Source organism: Ostrinia furnacalis, unplaced genomic scaffold (assembly GCF_004193835.3).
Source record: "Ostrinia furnacalis isolate ACB-3 unplaced genomic scaffold, ASM419383v2 OfSCF5186, whole genome shotgun sequence".
Classification (NCBI taxonomy): Eukaryota; Metazoa; Arthropoda; class Insecta; order Lepidoptera; family Crambidae; genus Ostrinia; species Ostrinia furnacalis.
Genome location: NW_021135425.1, coordinates 204,110 through 231,129, shown reverse-complemented (window position 1 = coordinate 231,129; position 27,020 = coordinate 204,110). Strand labels below are relative to the sequence as shown.

General features: G+C 35.5%; 1 protein-coding gene across 1 annotated transcript; it reads left to right on the top strand.

Annotated features, from left to right (window-relative positions):
- The first annotated feature begins 8,385 nt into the window (after positions 1–8,385).
- Positions 8,386–18,901, top strand: LOC114360838 (sodium channel protein Nach). The gene is made up of 11 exons (XM_028315659.1): positions 8,386–8,834; positions 9,937–10,033; positions 11,344–11,453; positions 11,559–11,724; positions 11,810–11,961; positions 12,566–12,680; positions 13,469–13,679; positions 15,492–15,545; positions 17,022–17,160; positions 17,565–17,671; positions 18,466–18,901. Exons 1-11 carry the CDS (start codon positions 8,656–8,658, stop codon positions 18,696–18,698), a joined length of 1,563 nt encoding a protein of 520 aa, XP_028171460.1. The 5' UTR covers positions 8,386–8,655; the 3' UTR covers positions 18,699–18,901.
- Positions 18,902–27,020: the final 8,119 nt, after the last annotated feature.

Sequence of the window (27,020 nt, the reverse complement as noted above, 5' to 3'; positions counted from 1 at the left end):
TGTTTTACCTATATTTTTTATTAGAGTTTTTTTGAATGGAACTTCCGTAATCTACCTTAAAATGAGGAATGTAAATTGAATACAGGGTTGCAGATTACGAATGACAGTTTACTGTCAGAATATGTTATGCCAAAATGTGATAGAATAATCCCATATCGATGGCTCCTACGTATACTGGCGTAAGTGAAAAAAGTAAATTTTACAGGAGAGCCATTTTAGTGGCCAGAACCATATTTTTGGGTCATATCTTCTGACCTACTAAAACGAATTTAATGAAATTTCACATTTAGCCTTAACATGTAATGCTTTTGCTACTGCTGTTATCAATTTTTATATTTTTCTTATATATTTTGAGATTTTACGCATTGCCCTTTTACGTCGGCATATTTCTATAATTTCATGTATATTGTTCAACGTAAAGAGACTTAAATGACAACGTAAATATAATATTTTAAGCGATTACTCTCTTTATTTATGCATGTAATTATTTTAATTGTTATCATGTGCTATATCAATAATAAATCAGTTAGAAAAAGTCGTTTAATGTACCGTTTTACGTTTTAACGCAAATACGCCCATATACTGTGCTCGAGATTTAGTTAGGTCTTTTAACATAATGTGTCATATTTTTAAAAAATATAAATAACTTGAAAAAATCGAATTGCCTAAGGCGGGAATTGAACCCACGATGCCTTAGGCAGTTCGATTTTTTCAAGTTATTTATAATTTTCAAATTAGTTTGAGATGCGACTCTTAACGCTAAAAATTAAATAAGTATACAATGTGTCTTAATTTATAAATAAAACAATTTGCTAAATATTTTCATGGCTTTATTTAAGATTTGGATTATAAAAAATATATGTTTATGTAAGCAACTACTCGTATAGATTGACGAATCGTATGATTGGGCTTTATACGTGGCGTAGTTTTGCACATACGCCTATTTGCCTAAAATTTTATTTTGTATCTAATGGAAAAAAAATTTTTTTTTCTTACTGATGTTATAGATTAGAGCAAAGTGAAATCATTGCTTAAATAATTGGAAAAAGGCGTAAGCGGCAGTTTCGCCCTTATACGTAGGAGCCATCGATATATTCAAAATATTGTTTGGCCCTGTATACTAATCAACTAGAGATTAATATAATTATTAAAAATGGTTATGGGATTTAGTAAGTATAGTAGGTAGTTTTATGGAATTTAACGAAAGTTGTGTACGCATTTAGACAAGTTTTTATGATCATTTAACTTTAGCAAAGTATATGGGTAATTATATTGTGAGTGAGTGGTGTGCTGAAATGTTTATCGCTGAAAACAATTGACCGGTTCCCACTAAATACTGCAAAGAAAAAGAAATTCAAAGTAATTTATCGTTAGTATTGGAACTATTAATTGTAATAATTCCAAAACTAACGATAAATTACTTTGAATTTCTTTGGAATACCATTCTGAGTTTGTTTAGGTATAATATTATAGTTTCAAGGTAACTGACCTTAGACGCAATTATATAAAGCTTTTTTTTATCTTATCTCACTATAAACATAACACTGTATTATCCGGCAGTTTTTTCAGGATGTAAATAAATCAGTAATCATATGAATCGTTATTTCGTCAATTAATAACAATAAAATAAGCGTAGGTTTATATTTTACCTAGACATAAGCTAGTATGTACGTAAATAAGTCCCCTGTGGCACTACTCCCTTACGACTGTGGTTCGTAATAAGAAGTCAATTCGCCGGAGGTGACAGTTGTTATAACAGAGAAACATTTTTAATCCTTCACTTTTGGTGGGAACTGACACCGCCAATCAATTGACGTATAGTTTTTAAAACTGTCAAATCGAGACTTCCATAGATTTTGTATGACAATACTAGCCTGTGACATCACTATTTTGTGTACTCTCCAAAGGTGCACAGTTGACTATCGATATATCGAAGTGTTGAAAAGTCTGTACAAACAAGCCACAATGTCGGTTCGCCTCCAGGATCGGGACCCGAAACGATCCAGTTGCAGCGAGGGGTAGACAGGGAGACGTCATATCTCCGAAACTGTTTACCACCGCCATGGAAGTTGTCTTCAAGCTTCTGGACTGGAGGAGATTTGGCATAAATACCAACGGCGAGTACATCACCCACCTTCGAAGTGGCAGTTGGCGGGGCACAAAGCTCGTGGAGACGATGGCCGTTGGGGCAGAAAAGTTCTAGAGTGGCGACCACGGGCTGGAAGACGTAGCGTGGGCAGGCCTCCTACTAGTTGGACCGACAATTTGCTAAAGGTCGCGGGAAGAGCCTGGATGCGGGCAGCCCAGGACCGTTCACTGTGGAAAACCTTGGGGGAGACCTTTGTCCAGCAGAGGACAGTCATTTGACTGAAACGAACGAAAGTAAAAATGGTATATGCCATGCCATGCCATAGTTTATGGTATCAAATATAATATTTATGCCTCATTTGTCAAAGGGAATTTTAAATGTTGCCTGTCATGACAACTAGTTGCACCAGCTTTAGTATGTAAGCGATCAAATAGTTGTATTTAAATAATTAATGTAATTTTATATATTAAAAATGAAATCCTATTTTCACAAAAAAATCGCAAACAAACACTCACTACTGCACACATTAAAAACCATCTTTCGGGTTCTGTAAAACATGTACGGAATTAGTGCTGTATTGTGTTGGTTTGTGAAAGGGGCTTTATATCAAGAAAGTATTGAAATAACTAATATTTAGTAATAATAATTCGAGACATTGATAAGGATGTGATGGTAGTTTGACATTTTATATTAGTTTGACAGTTTTATATAATTAATTGCGGTTTTTTTACAGCTGTTTCCATTTTAAAGCTGAAAAATCATCATTTATCTAACATTTTAAACGTAGCACTATACAATCGGTGTATTAAAAGTTTTTAAAATTTTACAATTAAATTGAGCTGATTGGATATAATCAACTGTAAAGTTTATAATGTATTTTACAGTAGAATTTATTTGTGTGTAGGTTTTCAAAGATATGTTAAGATTTTTTGTGCAATGACTAAAAGTCTTGGGAAGTACGAAATTGCATTAATACAGGGTTTAAAAGGACAGGTTACCAAAATTTTGAGGGTAATTTTATGTATTACTAGCGGCCGCCCGCGACTTCGTACGCGTGGATCCCGTTTTACCCCCTTCATTTATCTTACGCGGTTTAGATTTTTTATACACATTTTTTTTCCCGCTAACTCCCGTTCCCGTCGGAATTTTGCAATATCCTGTTGTAACTAAGCTTTAAGTTTACTAAGGTACCTGCATGCCAAAATTCAAGCGTCTAACTTAAGCGGTTTAGATTTTTCATACAAAAGGATTTTCCCGCTAATGCCCGTTCCCGTGGGAATTCCTAAGTATCCTATAACCTGCCCAGGAGTATGAAGAATAATTGTACCAAGTTTCGTTAAAATCCGTCGAGTAGTTTTTGTTTCTATAAGGAACATACAGACAGACAGACAGACAGACAGACAGACAGACAGACAGACAGACAAAAATTTTACTGATTGCATTTTTGGCATCAGTATCGATCACTAATCACCCCCTGATAGTTATTTTGAAAATATATTTCATGTACAGAATTGACCTCTCTACAGATTTATTATAAGTATAGATGATTCCCGAGTGGGAGACACTTTTGAGCGTAAGTAGTGGGTATAGTCGCGAGGAGAGGGCAGAAACCCCTAAAAGAAAGTGGTGAAATATAATGTTTTTATTTTAGGTCATTATCAAACGTGGAGGAATAGTCCATAATATTAACTTCTTGGCTAGGTTATTATATTTTTTTAAGTTTATAAAACATGACCAACTTTGATGATATTGTGATTTGATTCAGATGCATTTAATATTTTGTTATTCACTTGTTATTTTGTTAATCTTGTATTTATATATTATATTCTTAATATTGTATTGAATCAAATTGAAAATAATGAAATCTGATGTCTTGAAAGACTTTAAATCATGTAGATTTGGTATATTTTTTTACTTTGACAACATTTTGGAATGTTTGTGATGTACCGTATCCATGTAAGCTATTGATAAGTTTTAGTACATAAAATGTAATGAACTATCATCGTAATAAGAGATTACCTTATATTAATCAAATATCATTGTATTTGTTGAGCGTAGATACAGGCTTAACCCATTTAGCCCTACCGTACCCTATGTGGTACGGTATCTTTTTGAAAATATTTCGAAGTACCAAATTGTTGTTAATTTGTAAAAATAATAATGACAGTAAGCTTAAAGTTATTATTTTACATAAAAATATTTAAAAATATGTTTTAACAAGTGGTTTCGGAAATATTTATGAAATTCCTCGACAGAAAACAAAAAAAAATATTTACAATGTATTTAAGAAGGTATAATTTCTTATTATTCATGGTAAATTATGTTATTTATCAATTTAATTTTTAAAATTGAGTCCAATAGATATCAAGACTACAAAAAAAATATTATTGAGATTATTTTTAAATGGTTTATTCCAGACTAAAATAGGTGTACCGTATAAGGTACAGTAGGTCTATGCATGAGCAAATCATGCAATTTTAATTTTAAATTTTTATTATTTTTATTTGTTTTAGGCTATTGATGCTTCACTATATTGCCACAACTCATGAAAATTTTGATTATTTCAGTAAACATAAAGCAATCTTGGTATTTTTCTACTGCTTTCTTATCAGATGACCGCTAATGATGATCAGACTGACGAAGATTTAGGCGATAAATATAGTGTCAATGTAAATAATAACCCTCAGAGTTATCTTCGATGGATTTGCTAAATTTCCATCGTCGTGTTGCTAAATGCGATTATGGATAGCACTAAACGTAACAAATCAGAAGAAGCCAGGTCTTCTTCAGCTATCCTCACTAACTTCGGAGAAGGAGGAAAAAAAGAACCAAATGTGGTTAGTATCACAGAAAACGTCTTATAAGATATGCCAAGTGTGATACTAGTGATTATGTTATTTTATTTTTATTTTATATCATACAAAAATTACTGAAAATCTTCTTTGAACAACGACTATGTTTTGCTTGCTTATAGACCTACTGTACCCTATATGGTACGGGCTCCCCACGGCCCCCTATTTATGCATTATTTTTTTAAATATTTTTTTCATGATTTTTAGGCTTCCCTTTGTAAGTTTTTGCTGAAAAATAAATTTTTATTTACAAAAATATTTATCGGTCTAAATGGGTTAATAGTGTAGAAGTAAACATAAAAGTCACTAGCTCTGTACAACTAACTAAGCTTCAAGAAAATTAGACTTCAATATCACGTGAATACGGAGAGATTACGCGGGGAATAGAGCTCAGCCCTACAGAGATCTAATTTAAAAAGATTTTTGGGAATTGATCAAGAAAGTTTATCCATTGATCTTGTTGTGGTACCAAGGTTAAGTAAGCCCGAATGCAATATTATATGTATACTTTTTGATGCAATAAAGTATGCTCTAGTGACTCATACTTTTTTATTTTTTTGTTCCCCATCCGCATATAAACTTAATTGAAACGATCTGCACGAGGAATTTACTTTTCTTTGTGTAATATACATATAATATGGTGTCCCGAAAACAATGGACAACTCTGTAACCATCGATAGGCCTCGCCATAACTCATTAAGTCATTACCCTCCATTCCGCCAGAGTAAATACAAATGAGTAGGTCATCTTCATAGAAACGCACCTAGCGCGGTTTGTATGTGAGCGCGCCAATATACGTATGCGGCGCGCACGCACACACTGACAAAATTCGGCGCAAACACGACTGGCTCCCCGCTAATCCCCGCTAAATTTTGTCAGTGTGTGCGTGCGCGCCGCATACGTTTTGGCGCGCTCACATACAAAGCCACCGCGGGCTTATTCCACTATTCCCCATTGACAATCCCCGTCAACGGGGATTAATGAACTTTTAGTTCACTGTTCCCCGTTAACGCCAATTGGAACTTATAAATTCAAAATAAAATCCTATGAGAACGGGGATTAATGAACTTTTTGTTCACTAATCCCCGTTGACGGGGATTGTCAACGGGCAATAGTGGAATTGGCTTATTCCACCGCGCCCGTGCGTTTCTATGAAGATGACCTACTCATTTGTATTTTACTCTGATTCCGCGAACTTAAACGTCAAAACAGCTAACGTACGCTGTTTTTTTTGTGTATTGACCAATCGTATCGCAGAATCATCGATGAAGCGCGTCTGGACTGGAGACGTTAAAAATGACCGTAATCGGGGCTCTGCCCTCGTATGTTAGTGTGAATGTGCTCATTATCCACTGCGGTAACAGTACTCAATATTCAAATAATCTATAGTAGAAGTAATCTACAGAAGAAGGTTCACTTTTGAAAATTCAAGGAAACGAAAACTGTACATTTTTATAGAACTTTAACTATTGCAATTTAAAGAAAATTTAATACAATTTATTTTTAAATTTACCTTTATTAAATTACATCGCCCAGGAAATTTCCTTGACGCTTACAAAATTCGATCAACATACATCAAAATCTTGAAATGCGTTCGTTAGAATTACCTCGAAACCTATTTTAATTTTTTTGCTGAATGCTCAGCTTCAGTTGCTGCATGGTTGTTGGATTATAAAAGTATACTCTATTCTTAATGTAACACCACAAAAAATAATTTTCTGGAGTGAGATCAGGGCTTCCTGGTGGCCAGGAGATGCCTGAAATTATTTTTTTGTGGGAACATGTCTCTTACCATCTAAATGCTCTCATTTGAAGTGTGACACGTAGCCCCATCTTGATGAAACCAAGTGCTCCGGTCATAGCCTTGCGAATCTTGCAGCTTTGATATCAAAAAGCTTTTCAGCCTACCAGTATAGCGCTCTCAAAAATTAATCATCCTTTCAATGCAACAAACCAATTAAGCAGGGGTGAAATCTCACTGCCTCTAAGAAGCGCTAATCTCATTCCAGCAGACTTCTTTTTGTGGGGTTACCTTATGAGCAGAGTACCTATAGGTACTCTCATAATCCAAAAACTCTGCAGCACTCATTCATCCTGAATCCATTTCGAGGTAACTCTAACGAAAGATTTCCAAAATTTTGATGCATGTTGACCGAATGTTGTTAACGTCAAGGTAATCACATGTACGATAAAATTTATAAAAGAAAGTAAATTTTAAAATAAATTGCACTAAATTTCCTTTAAATTGCAATAGGTGAATTTTCAAAAGTGAATTTTCTTCTGGGCCACCCTGTACTACGCAAGCAATGTAAACTGTTTGACATTTGACATGTCGCGAGCAATGTGTTCTGTTTTTGAGTATATTGCCGGCCCCGCCCCCTTTTCACATCTCCCTTTAGTTTCTGTGATCTGTGGTTTCAGTTAAATCAACGAGAAAGCACAGAGAAAGTGCCTTTTTCCTGTGATGCAGATTTCGGCACACGTGCGGATCTGGCCCGTTTCGGGCTGCCCGCATTTCATTCTTTTATAGGTACATGTTTTTCCGTTTCTCGGCGTAATCGGAAAAATCCGCATCCCAGGAAAAATGCACTTAATTACCTACCCGTTGATCACTCAATAAATAACTGAATTCAGTACCTAGCCATGCCTTAGATACCTACCTACTCTATGACCTATAAATCCTACTTAATAATAAAAGCGAAAGTTTGGATATCTGGATGTTTGGATGTTTGTTACTCTTTCACACAAAAACTACTGAACGGATTTTGATGAATCTTTACAGTAATATTGTTTATAATCCAGAATAACTTATAGTCTATAAATTATGACGATCTGTGACAAACGAAATTTCACGCGGGTGAAGCCGCGGGCAAAAGGTAGTTATTTATAAACTTGACCACGCTAGGCATATTAGAATAATCTCTAGATCTGAATTCGTGTGATAAGTAGTAGCATTCAATTGATATTTTTGACGTGGATACATTATTAATGAACGGTGGTTGTAATGGGCGTTAAATTGGAATCATTAAACATGAACTATGTAGGACGAGGGAATAAAACATATGGCCATTACGCACTTTTGGGGTCCCCACACACGGGCAATACGGGCATGTCACCGTTTTGTGATTATTAAGCCGGTGGTCCGTGAGTGGCGACCCTTATTACGTTACTACCATAAAAAACGAAACTAAGTAATTTATTTATTTTATTAGGAATGAGCAAACCACTGCAAAACAACAATAAAGACAAATACATGACAAATTATTAGTAATGTAGCCCACAACGCTATTATGTAGGTAGGTAACTAAATTATTTAATTTACTTACATAATACAAATCTGTGAACAATTTGTTGAATCTATCCACAAGAAATTAAGTATATTTAAGTATGTAGTTACCGAATTGTGATCGAAAAACGTTATTTAGTAGTTAGGAAGATTTAAAAGAAATATTTAATTTACAATTTGTAACTAAGTAATTGGGAGCCTTCTCATAAAAAATTTGACTAACGATGTGACAGACAATTTTTATTCCATGCAGGCACACCTCGAGTTTGCGTATCGGCTTTCGATCTACGTTTATAATTACTGGTTCGTGTGGTGCCAGCAAATCACCTCGATTACTCACTTCGGACAGACAGTTCCATGCAGTCGCATGTCTGTATTCCCATCATTCGTTTTAAACTGTTTTAAACACATACATTCAAGACCGCAGCATGGTTTACTACCCAGATAAACCCTTAGACGTGAAGGAGGCAAAGAAACATTACGCAGATGGAGCGGACAAAAAACGTTTGAACATTAGCTGGACTCGCAAATTCGTCGAGTTCAGCAAACGGACGGACCTCCATGGTTATAAATACATAGTTATGGAGGATTTGAATGTTGTGGAAAGGTCTGTCGTACCTTCCCATTAATATAAGTTAACATTATAAGCTGAGCGATTCAAATAAGTAGGTAGTCGAATTCGAAAAGCGCGCGGCGAATGTAGGTATTCATAACTATTGGTAAACTTAGTAACGCTTTGCATTCTGATTAACAATTCACTGATGGAAGTATCGAGGTGGTAACACGCGGGCGAATGCATCGTAATGACGTCGATTGTTGCTAACCACGGCTTTAGATCATTAAACTTGTTGCAATCATTCGATTTAGCCTTCGTGACCTGTCGTTAAGGAGGCACAAAATAACTATACTTAAGTAGTTTAATACATGTAGTAAAGGACTACCTTTAATATGACTTACTAGGGACTCTGCAACATCAAAAATTCACAAGTGGCATTATCTATTAGTAGTAATTTCTCAACAGATTAAGTCTCTACCTTATGCAATTATACCTGTACTTACCTATTATGAAATTGGTTAGAAGAAAAGGAAAAACAGAAGATTTACCGATTGTCTACCGGTTAAAAATACTAAAATAAAAATAATGAACCACTCATTCTCATTCTTATTTCTTAACCTACTACTTAGTAGCTAAAGTTAAATTTTACTTATCCCGAACAACAAGTCAAAGGCTATCCAGACAAGCAATGCTGTCAGCATTTTGGGCACTAAGTATTCCTGTTGTGGCGCTATGCTGCCCGCATTGTAACGGCTAAGTACCTACTTTAACATAAAGGTATATTTTCCATACATTTAGGCTGGGTTGGAACATCTTTAACTAATTAACGTCGAAAATCTGTCAAACTCCATACAAAAACACCGGTTAAATTTAGGTGGTGCAACGCAACTCAGTCTTAGGTATTATGTTAAAGCACCAGGTAAGTAGTAACGGGACTAAGTATTCCCACCTCATGTTCCCGTCGCGCTGCGATTCCTGTGTAGCCAAGATCTACTTAGATCTTGCTTAGACCCAACCAGTGGAAAGTCTAGTTAGTCTCGGAGGAAAATGAAAATCTTTGGAAATAAACCTGTCATTAGACCTAAGTAGTAAGTAGGTATACTTACATTCGTTTAGTTATAGTTTTTAATAATGTACTGTTGATGGTCGTCAGGAGCTGCTGGGCGGTCGCGGTGTTGGCGAGCATTTGCGTGGCGATCTACTTTGTAGTCACAGCGTACAAATGGTACGCTAGAAACCCCATAATTACCGTAAGTGTACTTAATAGCATTTTTTTTTAATTTTTTCCTCGATTTTACTTATTGCATTCAATCACGAATAATTTTGTCACCACTCGTAAGGCCCGCTATACACGGAAGGCTCGAGTATTTAGCCAGTGATTAACATACACGGACCGCTCTTGTAGTCGCAACAGCTGGAAGCTGCTATTGATAACTGCTGGAGCAGTTTGTATCAGGAACTTGCTCAACAAGTAACATTTTCTTTTTCATTTGTGACGTGGAATGAAAAGCGTGGTTGGAGGTAACCACGCGAAAGCAGTCGACAGTTGGAGCAGTCAGTGTATGTGGTTGGCAGCTACAGCAGTCCCGGCGACTGTCACAACTGCTCGAGCGTATTGTACTTAGAATACTGTATTTTGCTAAGCAGTTGCAGCTTGAAGCTATCTGTGTATGGCGGGCCGTAGGCTGCCCAACGGTGCCGGCGTCGGCCCAGCCGCGGCTGATTCGAGATCCGAGGAACGCGGGTTCGAATCCCGCCGTCTGCTGGACTGGACTGCTGCTGTTGAACCCACTCGTAACACAAGCATACAAGCATACGTTATGTTTAGCTTATCAAGAAGAAGCGTTAAAGGGAAGAGACAATTAGTATACAGGGTGGAATTTTGTAATGCCACCTGGAGGGAAAGTACTCTTAATACTGTAGATAGAAAATTTTACTGAAAGAAAACATTCCTTTATTTTTGAAAAGAAAGAAAACTGCATTCAAAGATTATCGAAAATTTTTCGAAAATTCACTACCATACACCATACAATTTTCTGTACATAATTAAATTATTTTAAGATTTCATGGTTTTCCTTTCATTTGATTTATCAAGTTTGTTAGAGAGATTTTATCCTTACACTTAACCCTAACGATCAATGTAATAAAAATACAGGGTGTAATTTTCGATACCCGGGTGTGGCAAGCAAATTTTTGGAAATCTTTGAATGCAGTTTTATTTCTTTTCAAAAATAAAGGAATGTTTTCTTTGAGAAAAATTTTCTATCTACAATATTAAGAGTACTTTCCTTCCAGGTGGCATTACAAAATTCCACCCTGTATAGAGCGATACTGGCTAATATTCTTAGAAAAAGGTAAAAATAACACACCTTAGCCGTTACTCTCTTGGCAGAGCGGTCGGGGTCACGTTGTGGCGTCCTCGTCGATTGTAGAGGCGGATACAGCCTTCAGCACGATCAGCCACCATCTCTTTCTATTGGCAGACTGCATCCTACCTACCCACTTGAAAAACAATTACTGTCACGATGTTTACCTACTTTAAACGTTGGTTGCATTGCAGGTGATAGAAAGTACACAAGGTGCCATCTGGGACGTGCCATTTCCAGCGGTGACCATTTGTGATTTGAACATCGTCTCTCGAAAATCAGCGCTCTCCTTTTCCAAAAATGTGTAAGGTTTTGTTACTTATTCATATTAATATGTACATGTTAGTACCTTATGCATTAACAGTGTTAGTACCCACTTAAGTCTCAGATCAATGTGTGTTTATTGTAGGACACTTCCACCAAATGTCACTGTAGAATTCGTATACGAAACTGTTCGTTTGGCGCCACTTCTTCATGCCACTTATGTGGTCGGAAGTGCGCAGAAAAGAGACTTGAAATTGCTGCAGAAGGTTCTAGATCTAAACAATATTTCTATGGAGAAGTTGTTTCGGAAGGTGAGTAATACTTTTTCCTCCTTATTTGATGTCGGTTAGTTAGAGAATAGAGCTGCAAACCTGTTTTCTATTGCATTACCCTCAGCTGTCTCCTGTGTCGTCATGCAACCAGCTGCTGGAGCGGTGTATGTGGAAAAACACTGTATACCGCTGCGACAAGCTGTTTTACCAGGTGTTCACGCTGCAGAACCTGTGCTGTGCCTTCAATTACTTCGCACTCGATAATCCAGATAAACAGTAAGTACTGTTCGTCTGAAATGGCAACATAATGTTTAATCTATCTTCCTCACAATGTTCATTCTGGTGTTATTTGAACCAGATAGTAAAAATACAACATCGCCATTTTGGACCGATTACAACGAACATGATTCATCAAACTAATTCGGCAATGATTCGCTAACGAACATAAACTGCTTGTTGTGCGCAAATCCAAATTACTCATTATCTCAAACAAGTCAATGATAGCATATTTTTTGAGATTGTAAATATTTGGTTAGTTCTACTCAAATACTGGGATTACTGAAGACCGTCAAAATTAACATGTTTTCCGTCTGAACTCAAAATCTCAAAGATTTCAAATATTCATGCATATCATGATCATTGCATGTTTGTAAGGGCTCATACACATTAACACGATACACGACACGAAATCGCGTCGTGCAGTCGTGCTACAAAATGGGCATTGTTCCACATTACGATATTTTTTTCTTTAGGAGTATGGTATATCGGCGCTCTTTTGCGTTCGGACAAACGATACATAAATTACTAAAAATTTTTTAACTTCTACTCATGGGCTTATCCAGCTTCTTTTCTAAGCCTGGAAAGTGAAATTTGTCCTTAGGATCAAGTCACCGCGCAGAGTCGCCTCATGCGGCTACCAGACGGCGCTGACTGTGCTGGTACAAACCGACCCTGGGGACTACTACAGCGCACACGTCGCTTCACAAGGAGCTTTCGTAAGTATCCTTGTCATTCAATATCTTTGTAAGAGATACGGGAAAATGGAAGTAGGCTTTAATAGAGCCGACTCCAGAAACCAAGGTCTATGACCTATGACTTCGTGGTTGATCATTTTTATCTAACGCATTTAACAATCGAGTCAGTGTTTGAGGTATGGAAGTAGCACGGGAGGTGTGACATAAAATAAAAATGACGTGATAGAGCATACAAGACTGAAGCACGTCTGAAGTGTCGCCAACGTTGATAGTCACAAAAACAGGCTCCCTTGCCGTTGTGAAGGATACATGAAGTGGGCTGCGTTCACTTTGACCTGACCACAGCCAGCAAAACGAATCCAGTATGGCGCTAGACCTGTAGTTATCTTGGCAGGTGTACTTAGACCTGTACCTATACAGGGTGTCTTTGCAAACAGTTGCCAAATTTTTAGGAGCGACTCAGGATCAGTAAGATAATCGATTTACGTAAAGAAAACAACACTTTTTTCACATTTTTTTTTATCCGTTGCGTGCGGTTTCAAAATTGACTTACGTGGATAGTTTACTTCGTTCATAGAAAAATACGCATATCTAGACAGTTAACTGCAAAGCTTATTAGACAATTTATGGTGCGCGAAAATAAGCCTTAGCCTTTAAAAATTATAGGCATCCGCGAATTGCACTTTCTATATTTTTTTCTCGAAAAATACAACGATTCAAAATAATTACGATAAACTTTATATTGTTCTATAGAGCTTATCAAAAAAAATTAGCAACTGTTTGCAATTTCACCCTGTGTATCTCGGCAGGTGTACATCGACGATGCCTACAACGCACCGGACCTGGACTCCTCGGTGCGGCTGGTGAACCCCTCGTCGGAGGTCATGATCGCTCTGTCCCCCGAGCGCACGTACAGCACGCCGGGCCTCAAGGCCTTCACCACGGACTATAGGAAGTGCTACTACAAAGATGAAGTAACGCAACTCAGTCTATCCCTCATTCCACCAGCTCGCACTAAACGTGACGATTACTCTTTTATAATGCGAACAGAACAGGTTCTGGAGTAGAGGCCGCGTACCGGAAAACGCAGCGTGGGACGTCCACCCACAAGGTGGACCGACGACATCGTAAAGGTAGCGGGAAAGCGCTGGACGCAGGCCGCTATCAACCGGGTAACATGGAAAGCATTGGGGGAGGCCTATGTTCAGCAGTGGAATTCGCTGCCTGCTGCTGTCTTTCCTGAACACTATAATCCGGGCCTTTTACATGGCAGATATGTACCATCCTAGACTGCATTTCACTTAACATCAGGTGCGATTGCGGTCAAATAACTGGCTTGTCTTGCATAAAAAAATGGACGAAAGAAGATAGATAGATAGGTAGTACGTAAGTACGTAATCTATTGAATGCTACACAAAAACTGACAACTTTAAAAAGTAATTAATAAAAGATGGAATGGAACAATTTAGACACGACTTTGTAACTATGGACGGCGATAATAACCTGTGCTATCGATTTGAGCTAATTCGAGATTTTAGGAACCCTAGTTGGATTTTTAAGAATACTTAGATTTTTTTTACCATTCTAAAATAACTAAAAAATCATTAGTAGGTAAAAATATTTTTCTGTCTGTCAACATTTTTGTCAGGGTCTTTTTTTAAACTTTTGCAACCGTCTTTATCAACTTTCATTCATTTAAAATGGTCAAATCAACAACTGAACACCAATCTATATGTCGTGGTCAACTAATTAGGGACGTTATATGACTAAAACACAAGACCGTCTCTCCAGTCCCAAAAAAAAATCTTCACGAGGTTTTGTAGCTTGTGCCTATTAATAACAAGTATAGCCTGACCAGGAACATAAAAANATTACATTCTTAAAATTTAAATAAAACAGTTAAGAAAAAGATACAGTATTTTATTGTTTTCACATCTCTGACTCTTATTGTAGATAAAACATTTCAAATGTAGAAAGTTATTTCATTATAAGGTCCATACAGCTAAATAGCCCTGTACAGTTTATCGTTTCTTTGAGATACAGCAGATCCGCTGCCTGGGAATTGAAGTCAACTTAAATAAGCCATACATTTTACCTTCCTGATACAACATTTCTGCAGCTCGACATTAAAAAATCAATTGCTGTAACTAGTCAAAAGTCAATGAAGTAGTAACTCTAGATTATTCCAATCACCTTTATTAAATAAAGTTTAATTAGTAGACAAAACATGTAAAATTTCAGCTTTCTAACTTTCTTAATTTAAGATTTATGAATTTTTGAAATAGTTTTTTTGCTCTGGTGTAAAATCGGACTTTTTGAGATACGACAAAATCGCTTTCTGCCGTCGATATAGTTAAGTATGTTAGTCCTACGCGCACGTCTTAAGTTAGCGTACGAGTCATAAGTAGTAGATGTAGTAAAACTGGTTTCGACGCGCACTTTTGCACTTTAAGGTTTGAGAATTAAGCCAAAATTACAGTCTATTGAGTAATGTATGATATTCCCCGGCTTTTAGGGAAAATAAATCTAGGAAAAAAAGTAAAATACGCACTCATATACCAGTACTGTTTTGAACCATGCTTAAATTTTAATATCTGCGATAATTTAAAATTAGGTACCTACCTAGGTAACATTAAAATGTATTCTCATTTAATTATAAAGAGCGATAAATATTGAATAAAAGATTCATAAATGTTCACTATCGTGCGTATACCTAACAATTTAGCTTAATAAGCTATTGTGGAAAAATTCAGAAGTACATACATATAGATTTTGACACCAACAAATTTTGTTTATTAGAGCTAAATAGATGGATTTGATATGTTGTTTCAGGTTTTTCCCGCTCTTGCAACTTCAACGACATTGATTGTCTCGAAAATGTGTTAAGTATGTTATGATATTACTTTACTCTAAGTAAATATTTGTATGTTGATATCATTATATTTTACTCTAAGTAATTGTAAGGGGGATTCCATTATACCTACTGAAGTTCAATGATTTTCGTTTTGTGTGTGATAGATACTTGAAAATGAAAGGTGTTGATTACACACGAGTGACTAAACATATTATAATATAGGAAATACACAAGAGGACGATTGTGTAGGGATTTCAGAACAGGTGTGATTACAATGACGGTGCATGAATCTAAATGATTGAAAAACCACAAAATAATAATCTTATTTAAGGAAAACCAAAGGCGTTAGCAACGCTCAGTATAGGTCACCACTACTCAAGATAGAGCTTGAAGGTTTTCCTATGGACCTAAAGGGAAAATTATAATTACCTAACTATTAATGGTACTCTACTACTTGTGTCTTGTCTGCGATATTTCTTGACTCTATGGAACTGCCCAAAAGTTCGTGTCCTCCACATCTGTACAATTTTATGACCTTGTACGATACCAATTAATTTTCCATTATTTTCATGGATAGAATCACGTACTGAGTTGAGGAAGCTGTTAGTCTTGATCAAATTACAACTTTTTGCACCGGGAGTTAAAAAAAGAAAGGTAAGGTAAGGATTTTCAATTTGAGTCTTGGACTTTAAAGGGGGCTAATAAAGGTTTGAAAGTCGCGCTTTATAACGCTGAAGTAGCGTTCATGAACGTATCAAACACAGATTCTACATTTAAATAAAATCGGTCCCAAACTTTCTGCTAAGGGAGATTATTCCCAAATGAGCTTGTAGCGTTCAGTAAACATCGGCGGGAATGCGGGATCGGATAGGAGTGCTCCCGATATTTGCACGGGACCGCATCCACAGAGCCCACATCCATTTGAACTTTATGCTGTGAAGATACGGTTGAAAACCAATGACTTTTTTTAGGCCTGGTTAAGGGTTAAAATTCTGTTTAGTTTGTACCCCGGCGTCAATACGATATGGCGATTGATATTATCGGGAAAGGATAATTTGATTTCAAATGCATAAATAATAGACATATTATTATGTAGATTTTTTGCACCTCTTACAAATCTGACAATAGGTAGAAAAATTCAGACTGAGACGGAAAAAATTGGCGTTATTATCCTTAAGAAGCTATTTCTTCCAGACAAACCCTTCAGGTTAAATTGGATTATTCACACACTTCATTAAGATGAAGCGTGAAAAAAAATATCAAAAGTTGAAAAAGTCTGGAGCCCGAAAACTAACGGAGTTAGCCTTTGCACCATGACATAATGTTTTCCTTGTACATTTTCAATTAAAAACATGGTTATTTAGATGATGTATGCTAATCGTAGTTTCATTAGATTTTAAATTAAGTATCCCAAATTATTCGTAGGTGTGGCGATTTACTTAAAATTTTTAACATAACTCTTTTGATTGTTATTTGGATATCAATAAAATCATTCAATGTTTTTTTAGGGTTCGACGACTTCCAGAACTTTGAAGACTATGGTGGTACAGTCAATTGTTTACCAGAGTGCGAACATTTCAATTACCACTTCGAGGTTGCGCTTGGTTCTTTAGCCAAGAAAGTGGAGCTTAATGGTCACCCATTCTTGTTAGTATACGCAATATTCGTAATTTTGAAGTGAATCGTGCACTTTGCTAATTAAATTATTTATTTTATTGTGTATGGCGACTCAAAACAGGAAAATATTTACTTCACTGCAAATCCACGCACTTTATCACAGAGAATAAAGTTGTTCCTATTTCTTTTACTAGATTGCGCTGTAAGTCTCGAATAGGTGCTGTTTTTTTTCTTACCTATTTTATGTTTCCTCCGAATAGGGAAAAGAGGGATTTCATATTTCTGTGTTTCTCATTTAGTCTTTTACCAATTTTACGAACTTTATCGTCCTTATATTCATCATTTATCCTTATTATCCGGAAATATCTCATATTTGTCCCCTTATGTTTTTATTACTCGTATTTAAAATGTTGATTTGTTTGTAATGTTTCCAGCAAAGACGTGAAGTTAGAAAATCATTCGTTAGTGAATATTTTCTTCAACGACCTGGTTTCGACGAAGTACCGCCGGGATGTGTACCTCAACTGGCAAAACCTACTAGGTTTGTTTTTCCTGTATTTCATAACACCAGAATAACAATGAAATTCTTTCAGTATCTCATTCTTTCAGTATGTCAGTTACCTAAATATTTACTTATTCGAACTTCGCAGTTTTTGTACGACATTGTTATGTTCCATTGTCTAATATTTTTATTAATTTTGAAATCACGTTTTACACAAGTAACTTAATATTTTTATCACATTTTCCCCTACTTCCTTCGACCGGGTAGGTACTTCCCAATTAAAATATTTTTGAAGGTTTTCTTAGTAGGTAGGTACTTCCCAATTAAAATATTTTTGTCTCAAATTACTTTTGTCTGGACCCCAAGAATAATACGCAATTAGGGTGGATTGTTTTAGCTATTTGTTGTGTTTTGGCTCGAATGACGCAAACGGGGAAAATTAAACAACTGATGAAGAGAAAATGATCTCAAGTAGGAGGTAAAGTTGGTGGGTAATTTATGATTTGTAATGTAATATTACACATCTTATTGTTTGTATGTAACCTAACAATGGATTTTTCTTACTTGTGATGATGATTAGTACCTACTATTTGCCGACCTAATACTTTACATTGAGAAGGCATTGAGCAAAAAATGCTTGAACATAATAAAAGATTACACAATTATTGTTCCCATATGGCGAACTAAATCGAGGGAAATTAGCTATTACCTATTAGATGATAGACAGATCAACTATTTAACCGACTTCTATAAATATATTACGTTGTTTTATAAAACATCTACGCGTTCTTGCTGTTAATTAAACTTAACCCTAATGTACTGCATTGTTTCAGCTGCCTTCGGTGGACTTATGAGCCTCATACTTGGCTTCACGTTGATATCAGGCTTTGACCTGATTCTCTTCATCATCTTCAGAGTCGTCTTCGATGTATTCTCGAAGCTTCTTAGGAGTACCGATAATGATGTCGACACCAAGTATCATAAAGGAAACAAAATTAATCAACAGAACCAAAGAAAACAGTGGTTGGAACCGAGTATAAAGAAAATCGCTCCTAAGAGATGGTGAAGTCAAAGATTTTTCATAAAAAAGTTAATATTTAACTGTAGGTAAAATGAACCTTTTTTGTAATACTGGTAATACTTAGGTTACATATTTTTCACCTATGTATCTACACATAGGTACTCGTAAGTAATTATTACTTTATAAGATATTAGCTTTTGCCCTGTTTTCTACTCGGGATTTTTTGTTCAAAAAATACAGAACCGTATTGTAAGTTTTAGCAACTTCGTAAATAAAAAATGTTAATCTTTATGTATCTCGTTTTATTTTAATGAGTAATTAAGTACATATGTACATACCTCATTGGCGCAGAGATAAATTGTTCCTGAATGAATCACGTGCCTGTTATTGTCGAATAGTGGTGAAATAACATGTCGTTTAGCATGAAAATTCAATTACGTTACTTATTAGCAAGCAATAGGATTTTAGACGCGTAGTAAATTTTCTGTAAATTCGCGAAAATGAGGACAAAAAATAGTTGAGACTATTTAAAACAGCACGAAACAAATTAATAAAGATATAATAAGTAAGACTATTAATGTCCCGAAGCAGTGATAGGGTTAATACTGGGACATGTAAAAGTGATTTTTAAAAGCCTTTTTGCAAAACTAAATGAGTTTTATGAGTTTTTTATGAGTTTATGATACTTTCTCGCGATGAAACTTGCAGAATGGCAGCGGTAGTTTCAGAGATTAACTCTATTTAACAAACATAACATTTATACACTTACTTAAATATTACACAGAAGTTTAATCTCTTTTTTATAATATTAGTAAAGATACAGAATCCTTTTTGCTGCCCAAACAGTCCTACAGTTTTTTAGTATTAAATCATCGGGATTTTTTCATAGAATGTATTAACTTATATTGTTTTCAGTGAAGCTTCTTGTGTCAGGTCATGTAATGACCCGGTGCAGGTCTGGGTCCTTCAGAAGTCTCATACAACTTAGCACTTTTGATGAGATAGGAACTGGTGCATGTCTGGGTCGTACAGAAATCTCACACAACGTTGCTCGCCCCGCCCAAGTCTCGTAGCACTGAGAATATTACAGGACTATTCCCACTTCTCGATTCCACTGCTACAACTCTAACCATTTAAAAAATGAATGTAGAAATACTACAACGTAACTGTATAACACCGGCCGCTAAGAGCCACCCTGTAAAGTAAAACATACTTATCTGTAATTTAAGTAAGTGTTACCAAATATAATACAATAAATAGCTTATAATGGGATAGTTATGTACATTAGGAATACTATGTAGGAATGCGGAATGCCCTAGGTAAAACCCGTCCGTGGTATAAAACTTAAGTAGATAGGTACTTAAGTAACTTTTCTGTTGCTTAATTTATGTAATCATTTTGTAAATGCATGAAACATTACAATTTTCCCAGTTACTACATAGTTGGAATTGCAGTGATTGGCATAGCTGGGCACCGTTAATCAAATAGTTAACTTCGTTAATCGTTAAACCGTTAATAAAAAAATTAACTTCGTTAAACGTTAAAACGTTACATTTAGCAAGATTTAACGCAAGTTAACGTTAATCGTTAATCCGTTAACACCTTATAATAAAACGAAAAAAATAATTGTATGCAAGGTTCAAACAATATCGAAAGCTTGTATCGCGCATGGAATTTATTCCTCTTTTTAGCCAGACAGTTTTGACAGTTCCAACTCCTTGCAAGACAGTTTTTTTAGGATAGCTGCCAAAGCCACGATGACCCAAACTTCATAATCCACCAACATTCTAACCTAATATTGGGAGCATACACTGACAAACTTTTATAAAATGACGTTGGTCTGGCGTTCACCAGCTCTTAGTCTATAGTATCTCAATCTCAGAGCCTTGGTTCAATTACAATACAATTTAGCACCAATGTGCTCGAAAAGAAAAATTCAACAAACCCAAACTCGATAAGTTTTCACCATTTAGTTTAGGAATTCCTATGGCCACCTCCTGACTCCATCATCAGGACCCTGGACATCATCTAGTACTAAAGTGCTCAAAAAGACAAATCTAACGAACCCAAATTCGATGCGATTCCGCCGTTTCATTTAGTTCGCCTCCTGACTCCATCATTAGACTAGCTCAATGGTACCACAACATTGCATTTTCATCGTACTTACATAAGTATACCAAATTGCAGCTCAATCGGTTGAGGAGAACTGGTCTTAAATTCAGTTGCCAGATTTGTCCCACACATACTAACAAGTGAAGTCAATATAAGCATCTAAATAAATAAATAAAATAGCATTTTTATATTTGTTTCTTTCTGGTTACAAAAAACTGTTGTTCTGGAAGTTCTGGAAGCCCGAACGTACTCGTCAAAACGCGTTTTTCTAGTGTTTTTCAGCGTGCCTGCTGTATCTTTTTGGTAAATAGTAGGTACTGGATTAACGATTAACGGACTTAGGATAATTTAACGGAAGTTAACGAGTCCGTTAACATTTTTTAAAGTTAACTTAAAAGTTAATCCGTTAATAGAAATGTTAAATTCGTTAATTAACGATTAACGGATTAACGAGTTAATGCCCAGCTATGGTGATTGGTGTTAAGTGCTGTCAACATTCCTGATGATAATAATATGAAGAAAAAGAGTTAGTACCTACTATTGAAATTATATTATTTTATTTTTAAGAAATTTTCTAGTCTCGAATACCTAGCTTACATACGAGTACATTTCAAATCAAAATAAAAAAGGTTTTTTATTTGCTAACTGACTAGCCTACTTAGGCTGTGTAAAATTGGGATATTTTTGGGATTATTAGGATTTGCTAACTTCATGGTTCCTTATAGAGTATTTTATCTATTATTATTTTTATATTTATGTATAGACTTCCTATTGTCACTAAATCTTTTAATATTTACATGTTACGACTACAATAAAAGACTATCACACTGTTATATCATGGCATGTCGGATTGCAGGTAATATTATATGTAATATGAAGCAGGTTTCCAAAATTTCATAAATAATGAAAGCTTAAGATATTCTATAGATTATGAAATATAAACAGCATTATCAACGTCTGGTTTTACCAGATCAAGATACGAGTACATTACAAGTAGACACTGCTTCAAAGTAAGATGTCATCAACCAATGAATGGCAATGAAATAATAATCCTATCAGATAGGTAGGTACGTAGGTAGTTTGAGTTCGCAGATATTAAAATTAAAGTTCATATTATGTTACTGAAACTAGAATTCTTGCAAATGAATAAGCCCAGTAAATTGATACAGAATTGATGACTTTTATTGGTGATATAATGTCGAGGTTGTTCATTATGTATTTGATTTATTATATCATAATATTATCCATTTTTATAAAGTTTCCAAAGTCTATTTCGCGCTCTACACTTAATCTATCTATATCTATACATCTATACATATATATAAAAATGAAACCCGTTTCGCGTTGTCACGGCATCACGTGTGAACGGCTGAACCGATTTCGATAATTCTTTTTTTTAAATGTTTGTGGAAGTCCAAGGATGGTTCTTACGGAAAAAAATATTAACACTAGAGTGCTCGCGCCCCTAAATACTCCTAGAGTGCTCGCGCGGGTGACATATGTCCCCCATTATGATATGGGTTTATTTTTGCTAATCTTATTTAATACAAGTAAAACAATTTATAATATTAAACATCAACTATATTTCTTACTAAATAATTTAAAAAAAGTGAGAAATTCTTTTATGAACTCTTATTATAAACCAAAAGAAATACTTCAATATTTTTCCAATATTTTCGAGTCGAAGAGACCAAAGTAGTTTAAATAGTCGTTTGACCCGTTATTTTGGCAAAAATATCACCTAATTAGAAAGTTAATCAATAGATTGATCTTATTCTGTGATATTTTGATCACAACTCGGGCACGATATGATTTGATGATCTGGACAAAAACGCCTATTCCACTTGTTACATTTGCTTACGAGTGCTTCGATTTCTTGCTCTTGTGCAAAAAACACATCGTCCTTTGCCACAATACTGGCAAGCTTTGTGCTAGTTGGTGTTTTCGCAAGCCCAGAAGAATCCTGGTTTTTAATTTTATAGTCCTAGGTGAATTATTACTACATTGCATACAATCTAAAACAACTACTTTCTTGCATCAGTTTATGCTTATAAAACAATATAATTATTGTAAATGTTTAAAAAATGGTTAAATATTATATCCTTGAGCTTACATGAAAGTAAACTTGATTTTAAACCGCGACGCTAGGGGATCAAACAATTCCTCGAGTGCTCGCGCGGGGGACATGCGTCACCCAAACACTTTAAATGTTTTCTGCACTCACGTTGATGCGTCTAGCAAAATGGCGTTACTACTAAAATGTGCGACAATACATGCTCGAAGAATACCTGAGAAGGCAGTACTGTAGCTCGATACCTTGAAAAAATATTTACAAATTTTACACCCTGGGTGACATATGTCACCCGCGCGAGCACTCTAGTGTTAAGAAAATCACTACGCTAAGGCGGTACGAAGTTCGCCGGGTCAGCTAGTACTGACATAAATCTTTAAAACTATATCTATGGATACCACAACTTTTCTTTGTAGCTAATGATAATAGAAATGATTGTCCTTGCGGTCTGCGGTCCAGAGGAAGATTTACACTTTTGCCGCCAGTAAGTAGGCATATACACAGTTTTTTGGAACGCAGACTATTGACCCCAAAACTGCCGCTCTCTAAAATCTACTACCCTATGATCCAGCCTACTTTGTCTATTGGTAAATCCGCCACTGCTGCGGTCGCTTTTAAACTTGCACTTATACCCAAAGAAATCGAAAGTGCAAGTTTTATTGCTAGTGACAATAATAATAAGATAGGCCGCGTGCGTCATGTTTTATCCGTGATTCACTGAAGAAGTTTGATGTGAGGTGATAATTTTGAGCCCAATTTATTGTTTTAAACTTTCATGGTCACTAACATAATTATTATTACTGACGGGATTGCTACCATGTAACTTAATTTTGAACAAGTTTTCTCAGTTTCTCCGTGATCATGGCGCTTGCAACAGTGCCGAAATATCGGAAACTCAAAACTAAGGTAATTATTTTGAGCGCAAGGTGCTAATAATAATGACTGAGTATTTTACATAGTAGGTAAGTAGGTAACATGAATTTTACATGGAAAATAAGACTTAAGGACTCTACACACCAGCCGCCCGCCGATAGCCCAACGGGTTGGTGTCGGCGGTTTTATTTCAAGCAAAAGTATAGTTCCAAAATACTGGACTGTCCTGTCGATGACATTGACAGTGGGGCGCCACCGTCAATACCGGATCGCTGGTTCCGATTTTTGCCATGTTGGAAACCATATAGTTGAACGATGGTAGCGCCCCCCTGTCATTGAGTTTGGCGGGACAGTTCAGCGTGGGTCATCTATACTTAACATGTTGAGAGACTTGTCATGTCAAAAGTCAACGACTCATAACGGCTTAGTGCGACTGCGTAGTCTGCATTAGATCGAAGAGTGTTAATTGATACTCGTACCTATTTTAATGGAGTAAGATATGTGCACTTATTTATGAGATACAATTAAAACATTTATTAGGCGTCCTGTTCTTAGGTCATAAAATTACTTGTCGAGTACAAAAAAATACGGTTTTCTCTGAGATGAAAGCTATATCACAGATGTCCTCGCTCACTTGATTAAATTATTTGCTGTCTGTCGCAAAACAACAGAACCAAGTCAATGATTCACCTTTGGTATCTTTTGGGGCAATTCAGAGCCGGTTTATTGTGTTATGATTCTTAATATGATTGTTACATTTCTGGGACGGAGGGAGTTGAACTTATGGTAATAAAAAGTAGAGCTGCTAATATCGTAGATATGACAGGTGGATTAGAATATTTAGCAGACTTTTCTTTTAATGCAGTTGGCTAACCTAGATCTAGGTGAAAATTTCTTTCTTTAGATTTATCACTTTTTTTGAAAAAAAAAAAAAAATTGTTGTATATAAGCTGGTAGGGCCCAAAAATCTTTTTTTAAAGGTTTTGAGCCTATGTTGGTCACCTGTCATCCGCTTTGCAATGGAGGGAAGTCGAATCTTAATTTCGAACTCCTCCTATGTTCTTCTGATTAATTTCGTTGCGGGTCCAATGACAGTTTAACTTTCCCCCGGGACAAACTTGACTTTCATTGGTTAGGTTTTTATTGCGGTCAAGCTGTAGATCCTGGCTACACAGGAGTTGCAGTGGTGGGAACGCGAGGTGGGAATAGTCCCGTTTTGGTAGGGCCCAAAAGATAAGGAAACATGTACCTAAAGTGAATCGGTCCTGAGTGATTGTGTAACTGATTCTTGGTTAATTCAGTGACCATGAGTTGAACTAACTTTAGAAGTAAATTCTTTAATTAGTATCAAAAGATTTGGTGCCAATTTTTTTTTCTATCAACTTATATTCTCCGATGAGTAGTTCCTGCAATGTAGCATCAGTTCTTTATCTCACAAATATCTAAGTCGTACGATCTCATTATCCCTTTATCGTTCAAAGGCTATTAGAAATATCACTGCAAATAGTAATAATTCTTATTAGGTATGTTTAAAATAAACAATTATCCATGTGGAGTTCCTCTTTCAGATAACAGTGAATTTTATTAATCATGCTTACCTTATCACGAATCGAATGCCATTTGAATGTGTGATATTCTATATTATTTACGATTCATGAAAATAGCTAGATCTTTTACCTTCCAAAATAAGGTTAATTTTTGTGAACTATGGTGTTATTTACCTACTCTTTTTGCCGTGAAACCATTCGTTGTAAAGCACATTAAGTTACAAATATAATATATAGCTCTGCTACTATTCCTAAGATGCTATAGGGTTTTGTCGGCCGTTTGGTGTAGTGGTTCAGTCAAAACGGACTACTACGCCGAAAGATCCCGGGTTCGATTCCCGGCCGGGCAGAAATGATGAATTTTAATTTCCGTGATGGTGATACTTACACATATATGTATGTATTTACAAAAAAAGTATTTAAGTATGTTTAAATCCGTAGTCTAGTACACATAGTACAAGCTTTGCTTAGTTTGGGATTAGAAGCGTAGTGTAAATAAATTGTCCAGGGATATTTATTTATTATTATTAAATAGGTATATGTGACTTTAAGTGCCATTGCTGTACCTACACATCGGAATGCAAGCAAAGAGCTTGGTAGGTATGTTCGTCATCGTTCGTAAGTCTCAAGAAAACGGTTTGTATAAAAGAAAAAAATGGGTTAGCTAGTAATTAATATATTCTTGAAGAGACACACCCATACAATGACATGTAGATATTATGTACTATATGGAGATCTATAGATTCCGACATCTAACATAATGTTTATAATCTCGTAGATATTAACAATGTTATCTTGGACTATAGTTGATGTGGAACTGTGTTACCTAAACAATTCCACGAAAGATTTTCAAATAACTGTAATCTAAGGAAAGGTTATCTTAAGTACACTAACATCACAAGCTTTGACAGACAGAGTTGATGTAAAAAAATTTAAGATTAGGTCTAGTTATGTATATAGATTAAGCAAAAAATGACATAATTGACACTCATGACTCATGATATTCTGTAGCAGACATGAAATTTTTTGGTTTAAGTTTGTTTATGATTTTAATGTTTGGAATATTAATTAATTCAATTTTTACCCTAGACACGTGATCTATAAGACTTTCGCGTAAAGACGCAAAGTACGACACTTTATAAATCATTGTTATGGGTAAAGTCATCTCCGGGGCTACTACTCCAAATTAAGTTAAACTCATGAAACAAAAAAATAAATAATTATTTAAAAAAACTTTTAGAACAAAATTATCTTAAGGTACCTAATATTTACCACTGCAGTTTTTTTATCTTACATCATAGGTATAATATGTAGTAGTATTCGATAATAAATTTAAGTAAGTATTATAGTGAAGTAAATGAAGTAACACAGGGTATCTCAAAAAGATAGAGGAAGATAGATTAAATTGTATATCTACCATCCGATTACAAAACAGTGCCTAGGTATGTACGAGTATTAGCGAATGACGCACGTTGTTAGAATTTGATTGAAATTGACATAAACACAAAAATGTACAATCAATCATTTATCAACATCATTATCAATATTCTGCCTTATTGATTTATCGGTGATTACTCCTATTGAAGGGATTTATGAAATTATAACCATAAATCGGTACACGCATCTGGCAAATGCTTTCGCCGTTAAACTATCGCCGTTGCCTATCAACGTTATTAATGAAATCCTAATCGCTGCAACGTCTTATCAAATAAGATTATCTACTTAAAAACCACTGCCATTGATATTGTCTACCAGTGTAGCGAA